A 13,050-nucleotide genomic window follows, 5' to 3' on the forward strand; every position below is an offset into this window, starting at 1 on the left:
AGTTTCCCCTCCAAGATTTTTTTTTCTTACCTCCGCTATTTAGTTTTGAAAAGTATATAAATAAATAATGAAGGATAAAAGAAAATAACGAGTGAAAAACGAAAACGGACGAGCAGCAAAAAATATAATGAAAATAATGATAAAAAAAAGGAAAATGAAGAAATGAAGCAGAGAAAAACAAAACTGATGAGCAAAATTAAATGTGTAGCTATGTGGGGTTTTTTCCTCGTTTTAAATTACGAAAACAACTAAAAACTTGGGTTGCCTGCTTGCTTTCTTTCTTGTGCTTGCTTCTGTGATTGCTTTCATGTGTTTGAGATTATGATTATTTTAAACCACCACTACCACACCACCACCCCTACCACCACCACCACCACCACCACATACCACTACCACTACAAATATTCCCTAATCTTGTCTTAGTCACATTTACAACTCGAAGCTTTCATGATAGTTTGTAGTACTGCTCTTCCCCTTCTCCTCCCCCTCCCCCTCCTCCTCCTCCTCCTCCCTATTCCATTCTCCATCAATGCCACATGCAGCATCTCCTCCTCCACTTTCTTCTTATCTCCTTCCCTTCCCTCCTGCAGTCTGCTCTCTCCTCTCTCTCCTCTGTACTATATATAGAACGCGTCTTTTGCAAAATTCACTTAAATATTTTTTTCCCTTCTAACCCCTTCTCTCCCTTTCTCCTCCCTCCTCCTCCTCCGTGGTGAGTAAGAACGTAACTATGGTAGCAGGAGGAGGAGGAGGAAGAAGAGAGGCTTCTGCCCTTCCAAACGTACGATTACCGAGAAAAGGAGAGAACTGGAAACAGCGAAGAGGAGGAGGTTTGAGTGAAAGGCGGGAGAAGGAAGGAGGGAAGATAGGAGATAGGAGGGAAGGAGGAAGGGAGAAGGGAGAGGAAGAGGTGGAATGATAGATATTAGCACCCTGGAGGAGGAGGAGAGGAGGGGAAAGAGGAGGGAGTTGGCAAGACTGTCAGCTTCAAGTCCTCCCGCCGCCGCCGCCGCTCCCGTCTGGCCGCCCCGCCGTCCACGCCCCTTCCTTCCCCTCCTTTTCCCCTTTCCCTCCCTCCCGCCCTCCCTCTCCCCTCTGCTCACCTCACCTCACCTCGTCTTCGTTTCCTCCGCTTTTCTTTCCTTCCTTCCTCTTACCTTCCCGATCACATATATTTTGTTCGATTTCGTGTGATTTTACTAATACTTTTTACTACTACTACTACTACTACTACTACTACTACTACTACCACCACCACCACTCAACTACTACTACTACTACCACTACCACTACTACAATTGCAATACAGGATGAATGGACAAGAAAAACGTAGAATTCGAGATTCCATAAAGATTAAAATACATGTATGAGAGAGAGAGAGAGAGAGAGAGAGGGGGAGTTCCAACAAGCCACCGTAATATTAAAGGGAAGAGAAGAGAACGAAGGGAGAGGTAAAGGGGACACGGATATTGCAGGTGAGGAGGAGGAGGAGGAGGAGGCAGGTGTGGAATGGAAATGTGAGAATATTAAAGTAGACTAAGCCAGATTATCTTACGTGGGGAGTGAGAGAAAGCTGTAATAGAAGTAGTAGTAGTAGTAGTAGTAGTAGGGGAAAGGCGAGCGCGTAGTACATGTAGCAGACGCGACGGGAGTGTGAGGCGGCAGCTGTAATTTCAAGGGTAGTAGTGGAGGCAGTGGTGGTGGCGGCGGCGGCACTGAAGCTCACTAGTAAACACGCCCGGTGCCAGACGACGTCACGACTGGCACCTCTCTCTCTCTCTCTCTCTCTCTCTCTCTCTCTCTCTCTCTCTCTCTCTCTCGTACGCACGCCGTTCGCCGCCGCAATTTCTCTATTGATCGAAGAAAGTCAGTCTGAGTCGCCTTCCGTGGGGCGGGACGGCGAGGCTCCTCCGGCGGGCGTAGGGGCCGGTGAAGGTCCTCCCGCCCCGCCGAGCCCCGGGATGAAGGACGGCGGAGGCTGAGGGCGGGAGGGAAACGAGAGGGCGGGGACGAGAGGCGGGAGGAGGAGGAGGGAGGGAAGCAGATGATAAAGAAAGCATTTAGGCTGTCATGCAACCGAGACCCAGCCAGCCGCCAGCCCCCGCCCCCACCTCCGCCTCCGCCGCCGCCGTCTCCTCCACCGCCTTTTCCCTCCCTCTCTCCGTCTCTCTCCCTTCTTCTTTCCTCCCTCCCTTCCTCCTTCTCTCCGTCCCTCATCTCCCGTCGTCTCCCTCTTGTTTACCTAACAAACGGTGGATGCCGCGACTCCCCGCATCCCTCCTCCTCTTCCTCCTCCTCCTTCTTCCTTCTCCTGCTCCTCCTCCTTCCTTCTCCTGCCCAGCTTCTCTCTCTCTCTCTCTCTCTCTCTCTCTCTCTCTCTCTCTCTCTCTCTCTGTATGTTATGGTGATTGAAAGGAAGAAAATAGCAAACACACACACACACACACTCTGAGAGAGAGAGAGAGAGAGAGAGAGAGAGAGAGAGAATAAAAAAAAGATAAAAGGAAAGGCAGAAAGAGAAAAGGAGAACAGGAGAGAGTGGGAAGAAAAGAGAAATGAGAGGAGAGAAAAGAGAGGAGAGAGAGAGAGAGAAAAAAGAAGGAGGGAAGTTAACACGATTAGTAAACAGAGATACAAAAGAACAAGGAAGAAGAACCGAAACACACACACACACACACACACACAAGCCGCCAGTGCCCCAGGAGGAGTGCCACGTTGCCACCCTCTTCCTCCTCCTCCTCCAGCGGCGCCGCCCGAAGCCATGGCCACCGCGGGGCTTCGAACGCCGGCCCTGATGTGGTTACCAGGGGTGGATGTAAACAAACAAGACGCCATGTTGGCCTCGCTGGACGGCGGCTGTGGGCGGGAACTTGAACCTCATCCTCCATCTTCCTCCTCCTTCATCTTCGCCTCCTCCACCTCCTCCTTATCTTCCTCTTCCACCTCCTCCTTCTCTTCCTCTTCCATCTTCCTTTAACTTCTTGTCTTCCTTTTCTTCCTTGTACCTTTCTGCATATTTTTTCGGTTCATCCTCAATTTCCTTCTCCTTCATCTCCTTTTCTTCCATCCTCCTCCTCCTGTTTCCTTCTTCCTTCCTTCCTTCCTTCACGTTTCTTCTCCATTTCTTCGTTTCGTACACCATTTCCTTCTTCTTCATCTCCTTTTCTTTCCTCCTCCTCCTCCTCCTCCTTTCTTCTTCCTTCCTTCCTTCATGTTTCTTCTCCATATACTTTATCAATTTTCGTCCTCCTCCTCCTTCCTTCCTTTCGTCTTATTTCTTCTGTAACTCCTTCATCTCCTTTTTCTTTCACCATCTTCGCCTCCTCCTCCTCCTCCCTTCCTTCAAATATCTTTTTTTTATTCTTTCGTCTCATTTTCGTCATCTACTTTTCTTCTTCATCTTTTCCTCCTCCTCCTCCTTCCTTCCTTCCTTCATATTTCTTCTTTAACTTCACCTCCTTTTTGTCCTCCACTTCTTTCTCCTCCTTCATTTCCTTTTCTTCCATCATCTCCTCCTTCTCCTCCTCCTCCTTCCATTACCTCCTTCATTTTCTCATATCCCTTTTTTTCTTGTGTTATTTACTGTTATCTCATTTTCCTCCTTTAAATCTCCTTTTCCTACGTACTTTATCTCATTTTCCTCCTTTCTATCTACTTTTCCTCCACCTCCTCCTCCTTCCATTAACTCCTTCATTTCCTCATATTCCTTTTTTCTTCTATATTATTTACTGTTATCTCATTTTCCTCCTTTAAGTCTCCTTTTCCTCCTCCTCCACCTCTTTTCCTCTGCCTTCACGTCTTTTCCTCCTCCTCCTCCTCTCCTCCTTTGTCTTTTCTTCCTCACACGTAACCACCTATAATCAGGCACCCACCCACCCCTCCTCCTCCTTCTCCTCCTCCTCCTTCTCCTCCTCCTCCTCCTCCTCCCTTTCCTTCTCCGCACTTCCTCATTGCTACGTGACAATCTACTTTCCCTCCCTTTCCTTCAATCCTTTTCTACCCTTTTCTCCTTCCATCACCACCTCCTCCTCCTCCTCCTCCTCCTCCTCTATTTCTTCAGTCCCACCTTCTTCCCTTACATGTGGCACCCTTCCCCTCCTCCTCCTCCTCCTTTCCTCCAACCCCTCCCACCTTCCTTACACGTGGCACCCCCCCCCTTCACCCTCTCCCCCCCTCCTCCCCCTTATGATTCAAGACAATGAAGGCCACAGAGGGTTCGATGCCATCTTGGACGTCACTCTTACGTAAGGAGGAGGAGGAGGAGGAGGAGGTAGGGAAGCCTTCTCTGTACCATGTTCATACTAGTTAGTTGGTTAGGTCTGTGCCCCCCCCCCCCTTCCCCTCCTCCTCCCCTCTTCTCCTCCTCTCTCCCTTTCCTCCCCTTCCCCTCCTCTCCCCATTTCCTCACCTCCCATCTTCTATCCCTTTCCTCCCCTTCCCCTCCAAGTCTGGCATCCTCCACTTATGACAAGGCCACTCTCTCTCTCTCTCTCTCTCTCTCTCTCTCTCTCTCTCTCTCTCTAATGGTGGTCGTAGTGGTAGTAGTAGTTAGTAGTGATGGTGGTAGTAGTAGTAGTAGTAGTAGTTGTAATATAAGTAGGAAAAAGAAAAGAGAAGAAACGATTCGAAAAACACGAAAAAAAAAAAAAATGATCAGAGGAAGAAAAAGGAGACAAAGTAATGTTAAGACGCTCTCCTTCATGTACGATAATAGACCAGAAACAACAAACGTCTTCTCGGCCGGACGATACGATATACACAGTCCTCACCTTGCATAGCCTAGTCTTGCCTAACAACCCAACGCTCCCACACCCTCAAACCCTTCCCTTCTTCCCTTCCCTTTCTCTTCTCCCTTTTCATTCTCTTGTATTCTCTTCTTTGTTTTGCTACTTTACGAAGGAGGACGTGGAGGTTATATAATGAGAACGAAGAGAGAAAGGAAGGAAAACTCGACAAAACACATTAGGAGAAGGAGGGAGTTGAAGGAGACGAGAGGAAAATATATAGATAAGAAAATAAGACTCATAGGCGAGAAAATATGATAAAAGAGGAAAAGGAGGAGGAGGGGGAGCTGAAGAAGACAAGCTGGGAAAATACAGAAAGATGATAAAAGAAGAAAAAGATGAGGAAAAAGAAGAAGAGGAAGAGGCGAGGTAAAAAAATAGATAAAAAAGAAGAAAGAAGAAAAGGAGTTGAAGGAGTTAGAGAAGGAGAAAGGTATGAAAATGGAATGATAGAATGGAAGAAAGAAGAAGAAGAGGAGGAGGAGGAGGAGGAGGAGCTGAAGGAGACAAAACAGAGAGATGATGAGAAGAGAAAAGATGAAGAGAAGAGGAGGAGGAGGAGGAGGAGGAGGAGGTAAAAAAAAGATAAAAGAAAGAGGAAAAGGAGTAAAAGGAGAAAAGAAATGAAAATGAAATAGTGAAATAGAAGAAAAAGAGGAGGAGGAGGAGGAGGAGGTAAAAAAAGATAAAAGAAAGAGGAAAAGGAGTAAAAGGAGAAAAGATAAGAAAATGAAATAGTGAAATAGAAGAAAAAGAGGAGGAGGAGGAAGAGGAGGAGGAGGAGAATGTAAAGAGAAAGTCACGGGGGCAATAACATTGAGAGAAGTAGAACGGAGAGAAACGGAGTAAATAACACACACACACACACACACACACACACACACACACACACACACACACACACACACACACACACACACACACACAGCGAAGAACAAAAATGAAAAACATGGACGAATACCTTAAGACGAGTAAAAATTTGCCATCCCTTAATATTAACAACAACAACAACAACAAAACTCATTAAATGCACGAATCAATCAATCAATCAATCGGTCGATAGCACTTTTTTTTATATCATTCCCAGACTGCCAATTATGTTCTATCGATAATTCTATTAATAATAAAAATAAGTAAATTCCTGCCCCTCTATCTTGCAATCCCTCGTTATGCAAGTTTTAAGATCTTCAGCCGTTCACAACCCGTTCCTGCTTCTCTTGTTTTCTTTCCCTTATAAAAGTTTCAATATTCCCAACTGCTGACAAGTTCTGCTTCTCGCGCGCTTTCTTTCCCTTACCATATCTGTACCATTTCCAGCTGCTGACGATTTCTGCTTCTCTTCTGCTTTTCTTCCCTTATCTATACAACCAACTTCTGCTACTTCCTGTTTTTCCTGTTTTTATGTTCGTATCAGACTTCCTTTCCTATTCAAGACTATATTAATAAGCTAATTTCTGCTTCTATTTTGCTTCTCTTCCCTTATCTATACATCCAACTTCTGGTACTTCCTGTTTTTATGTTCGTATCAGACTTCCTTTCCTATTCACGATTATATTATTAAGCTAATTTCTGCTTCTATTTTGGTTCCTTTCCCTTATCTATACATCCAACTTCCGCTACTTCCTGTTTTTCCTTTGTTTTTAAGTTCGTATCAGACTTCCTTTCCTATTCACACAAACCATGAATTCACGAGTCTATTAATAAACCAATTTCTGCTTCTCTTGTGTTCTGTTCTTATCTATCACGCTAAACTAACTGCTACAGGTCTTAACTTTGTGTCCAATCTTCCTTCAGACTTCCTAATAATTAAATTACCACTAACCTATTCATAAATCAGTTTCTACTGTACTGATCTCTTTATTTCTTGCAGTCTCCCTTAACCTGACAAGCCAAAGCAAATTAAACACGTCTAAACTTCACGTATAATCTTTCTTTAAACTTCCTATCGCATTCACACAAACCACAGACCCATAATTAAACCAATACACTACTTATCTCTTGCAGTTTCTCCTTATTATACAGTAGGCCAAACCAACTGTTATTACATGCAAACAAAGTAATCTATGCGTCCTTCGAAACAATAGACAAAATGGTTAGGTTAGGTTAGGTAACGAAAAAAACGGTGATATTACAAGGGAGACTCAAAAATAACCACACATCTCCCATTAACACATCAACCCTCCCTCTGAGTACTCACGTAGGGGCAGATGGGCATCGGCACGGGCTGGGTAGACAGGATGATGTGCCGCAGCGTGCCCGTCTCGTCCACTATCTGCTGCACCACATGCCCCGGAGGAACCTGCACCGGGAGGGGGATCGGCGGGGAGGTGCTATTCGACACCATCCGCACGCTTGCCGGACCTGCGGAGGAGCAAAAGAAGGGCGTTTAGTCGGGTGACGGAGAACGCTTGAAGATGAATGCACTAAGATTTTTCTGCGTGTGTTTTGTGTTAATTTCTTTTGAAGGCAGTAATACTTTTCTGAGGGGGAGGAGTGTTTTTTTTTTTTTTGAGGGGGAGAAGTTACATATATTTTTAAGGAATATGTAGCTTTTTTGTGTACCATTTATCGCTTTCGGATAGGGCAAGCAGGTTTTCTGAGTAGGAGGGGAGGGGAGACTGATATGTTTTTTGAGTTTTCATTTTTTTTTCGAGGGGGGTTGGGACTAGGGTGAAGGAGAATGCTTAGAAGGGTGAAAGAAAACGGGTCTGGAAGTCAATAATAGAGAATACAAGTCAATGAAAGTCAAACAAGTGAAATAGCCGTGGTATGTAGGGAAGGTTTAGGAATGAGAGAGAGGGAGGGAGGAGTAGGAGGGTGACGGGGAACGCTTATAACTAGGGTGAAGGAGAATGCTTAGAAGGGTGAAATAACCGTGGTATGTAGGGAAGGCTTAGGAATGAGAGAGAGTTGTAGGAGAGTGAAGGAGTACAGTCATAGGATAAAAAAAAGTATAGGATGGATAAATATGAGTTAACTAACCGTATTGAGTAAGGAGAAAAGAGTTAAGATGAGGAGAGTATAGTTAAGAAAGACGAGAGTAAACAGTATAAGTCAAAAGAGTGAAATAACCATAGGAAAGAAAAGGTGAATGATGAAAGAGTGCGGTTAGGAGGTTGAAGGAGTACAGTTATAGGCGTAAAAAAACAGCACGATATTATATAAGTGAAGTAACCGTACATAGAGAAGAGTTAGAGGTTTAAAGAGTACGGTTAGGAGGGTTAAGGAGTACAGTTAGGAATAGGAAGGTTAAATAATACAGTTATAGGTGAAAAAAGAACACCGCAATAGACGCCAGAACCCGAACCCATATGAGACTGGATCCCCTATAATCGATTCTGATCCAAAATAGGTATCCGAGGAGTATATATACGAAGGGAAGGGTAGAGAAAACAAAGGAAGAGCGTTGAAACAGTAAAGGGTAGGAAAGGATGGTTAAAAAAAGTGAAGGATTACTGAAAGGAGGATCAAAGAGTACCCGAGGAATATATGTATGAAGAGAAGGGTTGGAAAAAAGTATTAAAAAATGGGATAAACGAAGGATTAAGACAAGCGTTGAAACAGTAAGGGAAAGAAAGGATGGCCTGAAAAAGTGAAGGATTACTGAAAGGAGGTTAATCTTCTGTGTTCTGCATCTTTGGCGGGAAAAGGACCCAAGAATACCCGGTTAACATTCTCTGTGGTCTTGGAAATTAGTCGCAAAGGGAGTCCGATACGTTTACAAATAAGGAGCTAAACCATGAAGCAGCATGTTAGTAGGAAGGGGGGTTGAGTAGCACACGATTAGCATTTGAATACGTTTGAGGGATCAGCGTACGATCAGGCTATGATAAGCGTGAAAAAGAGTAGATATTTGAAACGGATTAGCTTGAGATAAGACCACCGTGATGTGTGTGTGTGTGTGTGTGTGTGTGTGTGTGTGTGTGTGTATGGGGTACGATCACTGAGGAATGCGCGGAGAGGAGAGATCATGCCTTCAAGCCGTTTATAAATGGGTGAGAGACGTGTGTAGAAGCAGATGACTGGAGGGTACAATGGGCGTGTATGTGTTAGGGGAGGGAGGATGGAAGGTCAGCGGGAAGAGTTGTCGTAAGGGGTGCGTTGTATTACAAGGGACACTTAAGAGTTTTATAGTGGCATTACCGCGCAGTGGAAGGGTTGGGAAGGGGAAGAGGAGAAGGAACAGAGTGGCAAGGTTACGAAGCGGAACAAGTCGAGTTAAAGAGTGGGAATTCAGGACCCGTATCCTCACGAACTATCAACTTTTACCCTTCAAGTTACAATCAGTTAATAGTTTCAATTTATTAAGAGTAACAGCTATCATCGTCAACTTTGAGTGTATTAGCAAATCCTGCAGAAGGTGTAAGTCAGGGCAGGAACCATGATTGATATGAAAACTGAATCAGAGTACGAGTTGCGTGGTTTAATGAGGTTAAGTAAGATGGAGGAGAATGATGATGACGAGAAGATGAGATGTAGAAGCAAGATGGGAATGAATAAAGAAGATGGAAAGATGAAGTTAGAGCATTGTCGGAGCAGGATGGAGGCGTGACAAGTCCGTGGAAAGGCTTGAAGAGAACTATAATATGCGTGTAATGTAAGAGTGAGAGGAAGTATTTGAGCGAGAGCCTTAGAATGAAATGGACAGCATCGTTTGAAGTAGTTCCTTAAAGGGTGAAAAAATGCGTGGGTTTAGACCGTGGGAAGAATAAAATGAATACAAAACTCAGTGGAAGGGAAAGGTAAAATATCAAGCGTGTAATTTAAAGCTAAGGATAAATATTTGAGGGATAACCTTTGATAGAGATGAACAGCACCGTATATGGTAACAAAAAGTGAGGATACGAGTACATGGTGGATTAAAGGTAATAAAAACAGGTGGGATAAGGAGGCGAGAGTACACCAGAGGGAACATTTGAGATAACATTTAATAGCGATGAGGATGCAGTTGTACCGTATATAGTGTTATCTTAAGGGGCTAAAACTGCATGGATACGATTAGTTGTAGGAAGAAAACAAATATAGCTATGCGGATCAAGGAGACGAAGGTATAAGGATTAATTTAGATAACATTTAATATAGATGAGAATGCAGTTGTACCGTATATAGTGTTATCTTAAGGGGCTAAAACTGCATGGACACGATTAGTTGAAGAAAGAAAACAATTATAACTATGCGAAATAGGACAAGGGTGTAACAGAAGGAACATTAGAGGGATAAACATTAACTAGAGATGAGTACCACCGTATATAGTATATCTTAAGGGGCCGAAAACTGCGTGGACACAAGTAGCTGAGGGAATAAAACAATACATAAAACTGAGCAGAATAAGGAGACGCGGGTATAACAGTGTGCCAAAGGAGGAAAGACGGTTCTGAAGAGGATACTCCGAGCGAGAGATTAGCATACAGGGTACACATAAGAAAGGGAGGGAGATCGAGGAAGGGGAGGAGGAGATGGAAGACGGAAATATGAGTAAACAGAAGTGTGTGTGAGGAGTAATAAGAATGGAAGTAGAGGAAGAGGAGAGATTGAGAAAGAGGAAGGGAGATGATAGCCAATGACAAGTAAACCGAAGTATGTGTATGAAGAGTAATGAAAATGAAAATAGAGTGTAAGAGGAAGGGAAGGAGATATCAAGAGGAAGATGACGAGAGATAAAAGCCAAAAACATCAGTGAAAAGGCTTTGGTATGGTGGACTATTAGAGAGAATGGAAGAGAGGAAGAGTGGGAGAGCCAGGAAGAGGGGGATGGAGTGAAAGGAACAAAAGGAAGGACTATCGTACAAATAAAAATACCAGGGATACGAGAGCTTAGAAGTGAGGGAAAAAATAATAATTAGAAAAAGAAGGGAATTTCTTAGTATACGAAGATTTTAGGGGCTTGAAATGTACGTAGCATGCAAGGGAAGAGCATGAGGAAAGGCGTTTTTCATGGATAATACTATGGAGAGAGAGAGAGAGAGAGAGAGAGAGAGAGAGAGAGAGAGAGAGAGGTCTTGTTAGCGAGGAATGTATGGATGGAAGGGAGGGAGCGCCAAGTGAGAGGTAGCCTTGTCTAGCGGTGGAGCGAAGCAGCAGCGTCACTATAAAGCCTAGCAAGAAAAATAGACCGGGCCAACAGAGATTTGAGTCCAACCACTAAAACACGCTCTCCCTATTCCCTTATATGGACCCTACAGCATAGTTCTTTAAGGTATAGGTCGCGAGAAAGTATGCATATTAACTTCCTAGCCAATAAATAAAGACTGGACAACGAAAGGGAGATAAAAGCTACAGAAATCTATCGGTATTCAGACGTTTCCGCTTCCAGAATCAACAAACTATATTACCAAAGGCCGGAAAGAGAGATTTATCGAGTTTTCATTAGTGTTTTCTTTCCCTTCACGCTCAAGGTATACTACAGAAAGCCTTGTCAAACTACCTACCACCAGGGTCATAAAACTACCCCACACCCCCCATGGATATGCCTCCCACAACTCCTATACGAAAGCCTTGTACTAAGGAGAATAGAAATAAAAGTTAGGTCCGGGAATAGGAGTTATACGAAGAAAAGGTAGAGAAACTAAGAATAATTGGTTCCTAGTAGCGGAGGAGATGAAGAGTACTAGGGACGGAAATGGGGAAAAAAATGGGAGATGACGTATACGAGGAAAAGGAAGAAATAAAAACTGTACCTATGATGGTGAATTTGTGGAAGAGTGAGAATAAGCATATAGAAAAGGGGCCTCTGGGAATGGGGAAAAAAATGGTAGACGACGTATACGAGGAAAAGGAAGAGATAAAAACCGTACCTATAATGGTGAATTTGTGGAAGAGTGAGAATAAGCATATAGAAAAGTGTAAAACAAGAAGTAATAGACGTGAAGCCTCTGGAATTGGAAATAAAAACAGAAGACGATGTATACGAGGAAAAGGAAGAAATAAAAACCGTACCTATGATGGTGGATTAGTGGAAGACTGAGAATTGTAAAGTCGAATGTGTAAATGAAAAAAAGTCTTTGGGAATGAGAAAATAGAAAAATAGGAAGATGACATACGAGGAAAAGGAAGAAATAAAAACCGTACCTATGATGGTGGATTAGTGGAAGACTGAGAATTGGGAGGTAGAAAAGGGTGGAAAAAAGGAGTAAACGAGCAAAAGAAGGAAAATGAAGTAAGAAGAGTTAATAGGAAGAAAAGAAGATAGGTAAGATAGACAGATAGAAGCGTGGTTATAAAGAAAGAACTGAAGGCTAGAGAAAAAGTTAGTAAATGTTTAGAAGTGAAAAGATGAGTACCACAAAATAAAGAAAAGGAGAAGCGAGGCGTTGATAAAACTGAGGAAAGAAAAAAGAAAAGTAAAAAAAAAGTTAGAAGCGTGGTTATAGAAAAAAAAAGGAGTGGATGATTAGAAAGAAAACGTGATGAACAAAGAAAAATAAAAGGATAACTAAAAAAATATAAAAAAATATAAAAAAAACGGGGAGAGGAGGGTGATGTTGATGAGAGAGAGAGAGAGAGAGAGAGAGAGAGAGAGAGAGAGAGAGAGAGAGAGAGAGAGAGAGAGGGGCGTGGATAGATAAACAGAAATGGAAGTAGACGGATCACAACAGGAGTATGTAAACAACTCTAAGAAGGGAATTTAACGAGACTGACAGGGTGACAAAGGGAAGAGATCAAGGAGGGGGAAGAGGAGGAGGAGGAAGAAGGGGGAAGGAGGGAAAGGGGGAGGAAGGAGGGAAAGGGGAGGAAGGAGGGGAAGGGAGAGGATGGACACCTGTGACCCCTCTCCTTGTGTGACCGGGGAAAGGAAGAAACGAAGAAAAAGAAAGGGATAACAGGAGAAGAAAAGACAGAACGGGACCGCCCAAGAAAGGAAAATAAGGAAGTAGAGGGGAAAGAAAGGATGAAAACATTGGCGTGGGGGGGTGAGGAGAGAAAGGAAACAAAGTAAGGGGGAAAGAAGGGGAAGAAAAGAAAGGGGGAGAAAGGAGAAGGGATGAAAATAAAGGGGGAGGAGAAAGGGAAAAAAGGAGGGGGAGGAGAAAAGAAATGAGAAAGGAAAAGAAAAGGGAAGGGAGGAGAAATAAAGAAAATAAAGAGGGGAAAGGAGAGGGGATGAGAAAGGAAGAAAATAAGAGATGGGGAGGAGAAAGAAAGAAAAGGGGGAAAGGAGAAGGGATGAGGAAGAAACGGAAAAAAGAGGATGAAGAAAGAAGAAAGGAAAAGAAAGGGACAGGCCAAGGAGAAAGAAAGGGGAGATAAAAGGGAAATGACAGGACGG

General features: G+C 43.6%; 1 protein-coding gene across 2 annotated transcripts in view; it reads right to left on the reverse strand.

Annotated features, from left to right (window-relative positions):
* LOC126985044 (fibronectin type-III domain-containing protein 3a-like) overlaps positions 1-13,050 on the reverse strand; it is a 127,943-nt gene that overhangs the window by 33,337 nt on the left and 81,556 nt on the right. For both annotated transcript variants that reach the window (XM_050839312.1, XM_050839313.1), the window contains exon 2: positions 6,982-7,145. In XM_050839312.1, coding sequence (XP_050695269.1) covers positions 6,982-7,145 — 164 coding nt within the window. The remainder of the gene's footprint in view (positions 1-6,981; positions 7,146-13,050) is intronic.

The sequence above is a fragment of the Eriocheir sinensis genome, chromosome 58, assembly GCF_024679095.1.
Source record: "Eriocheir sinensis breed Jianghai 21 chromosome 58, ASM2467909v1, whole genome shotgun sequence".
Lineage (NCBI taxonomy): Eukaryota > Metazoa > Arthropoda > Malacostraca > Decapoda > Varunidae > Eriocheir > Eriocheir sinensis.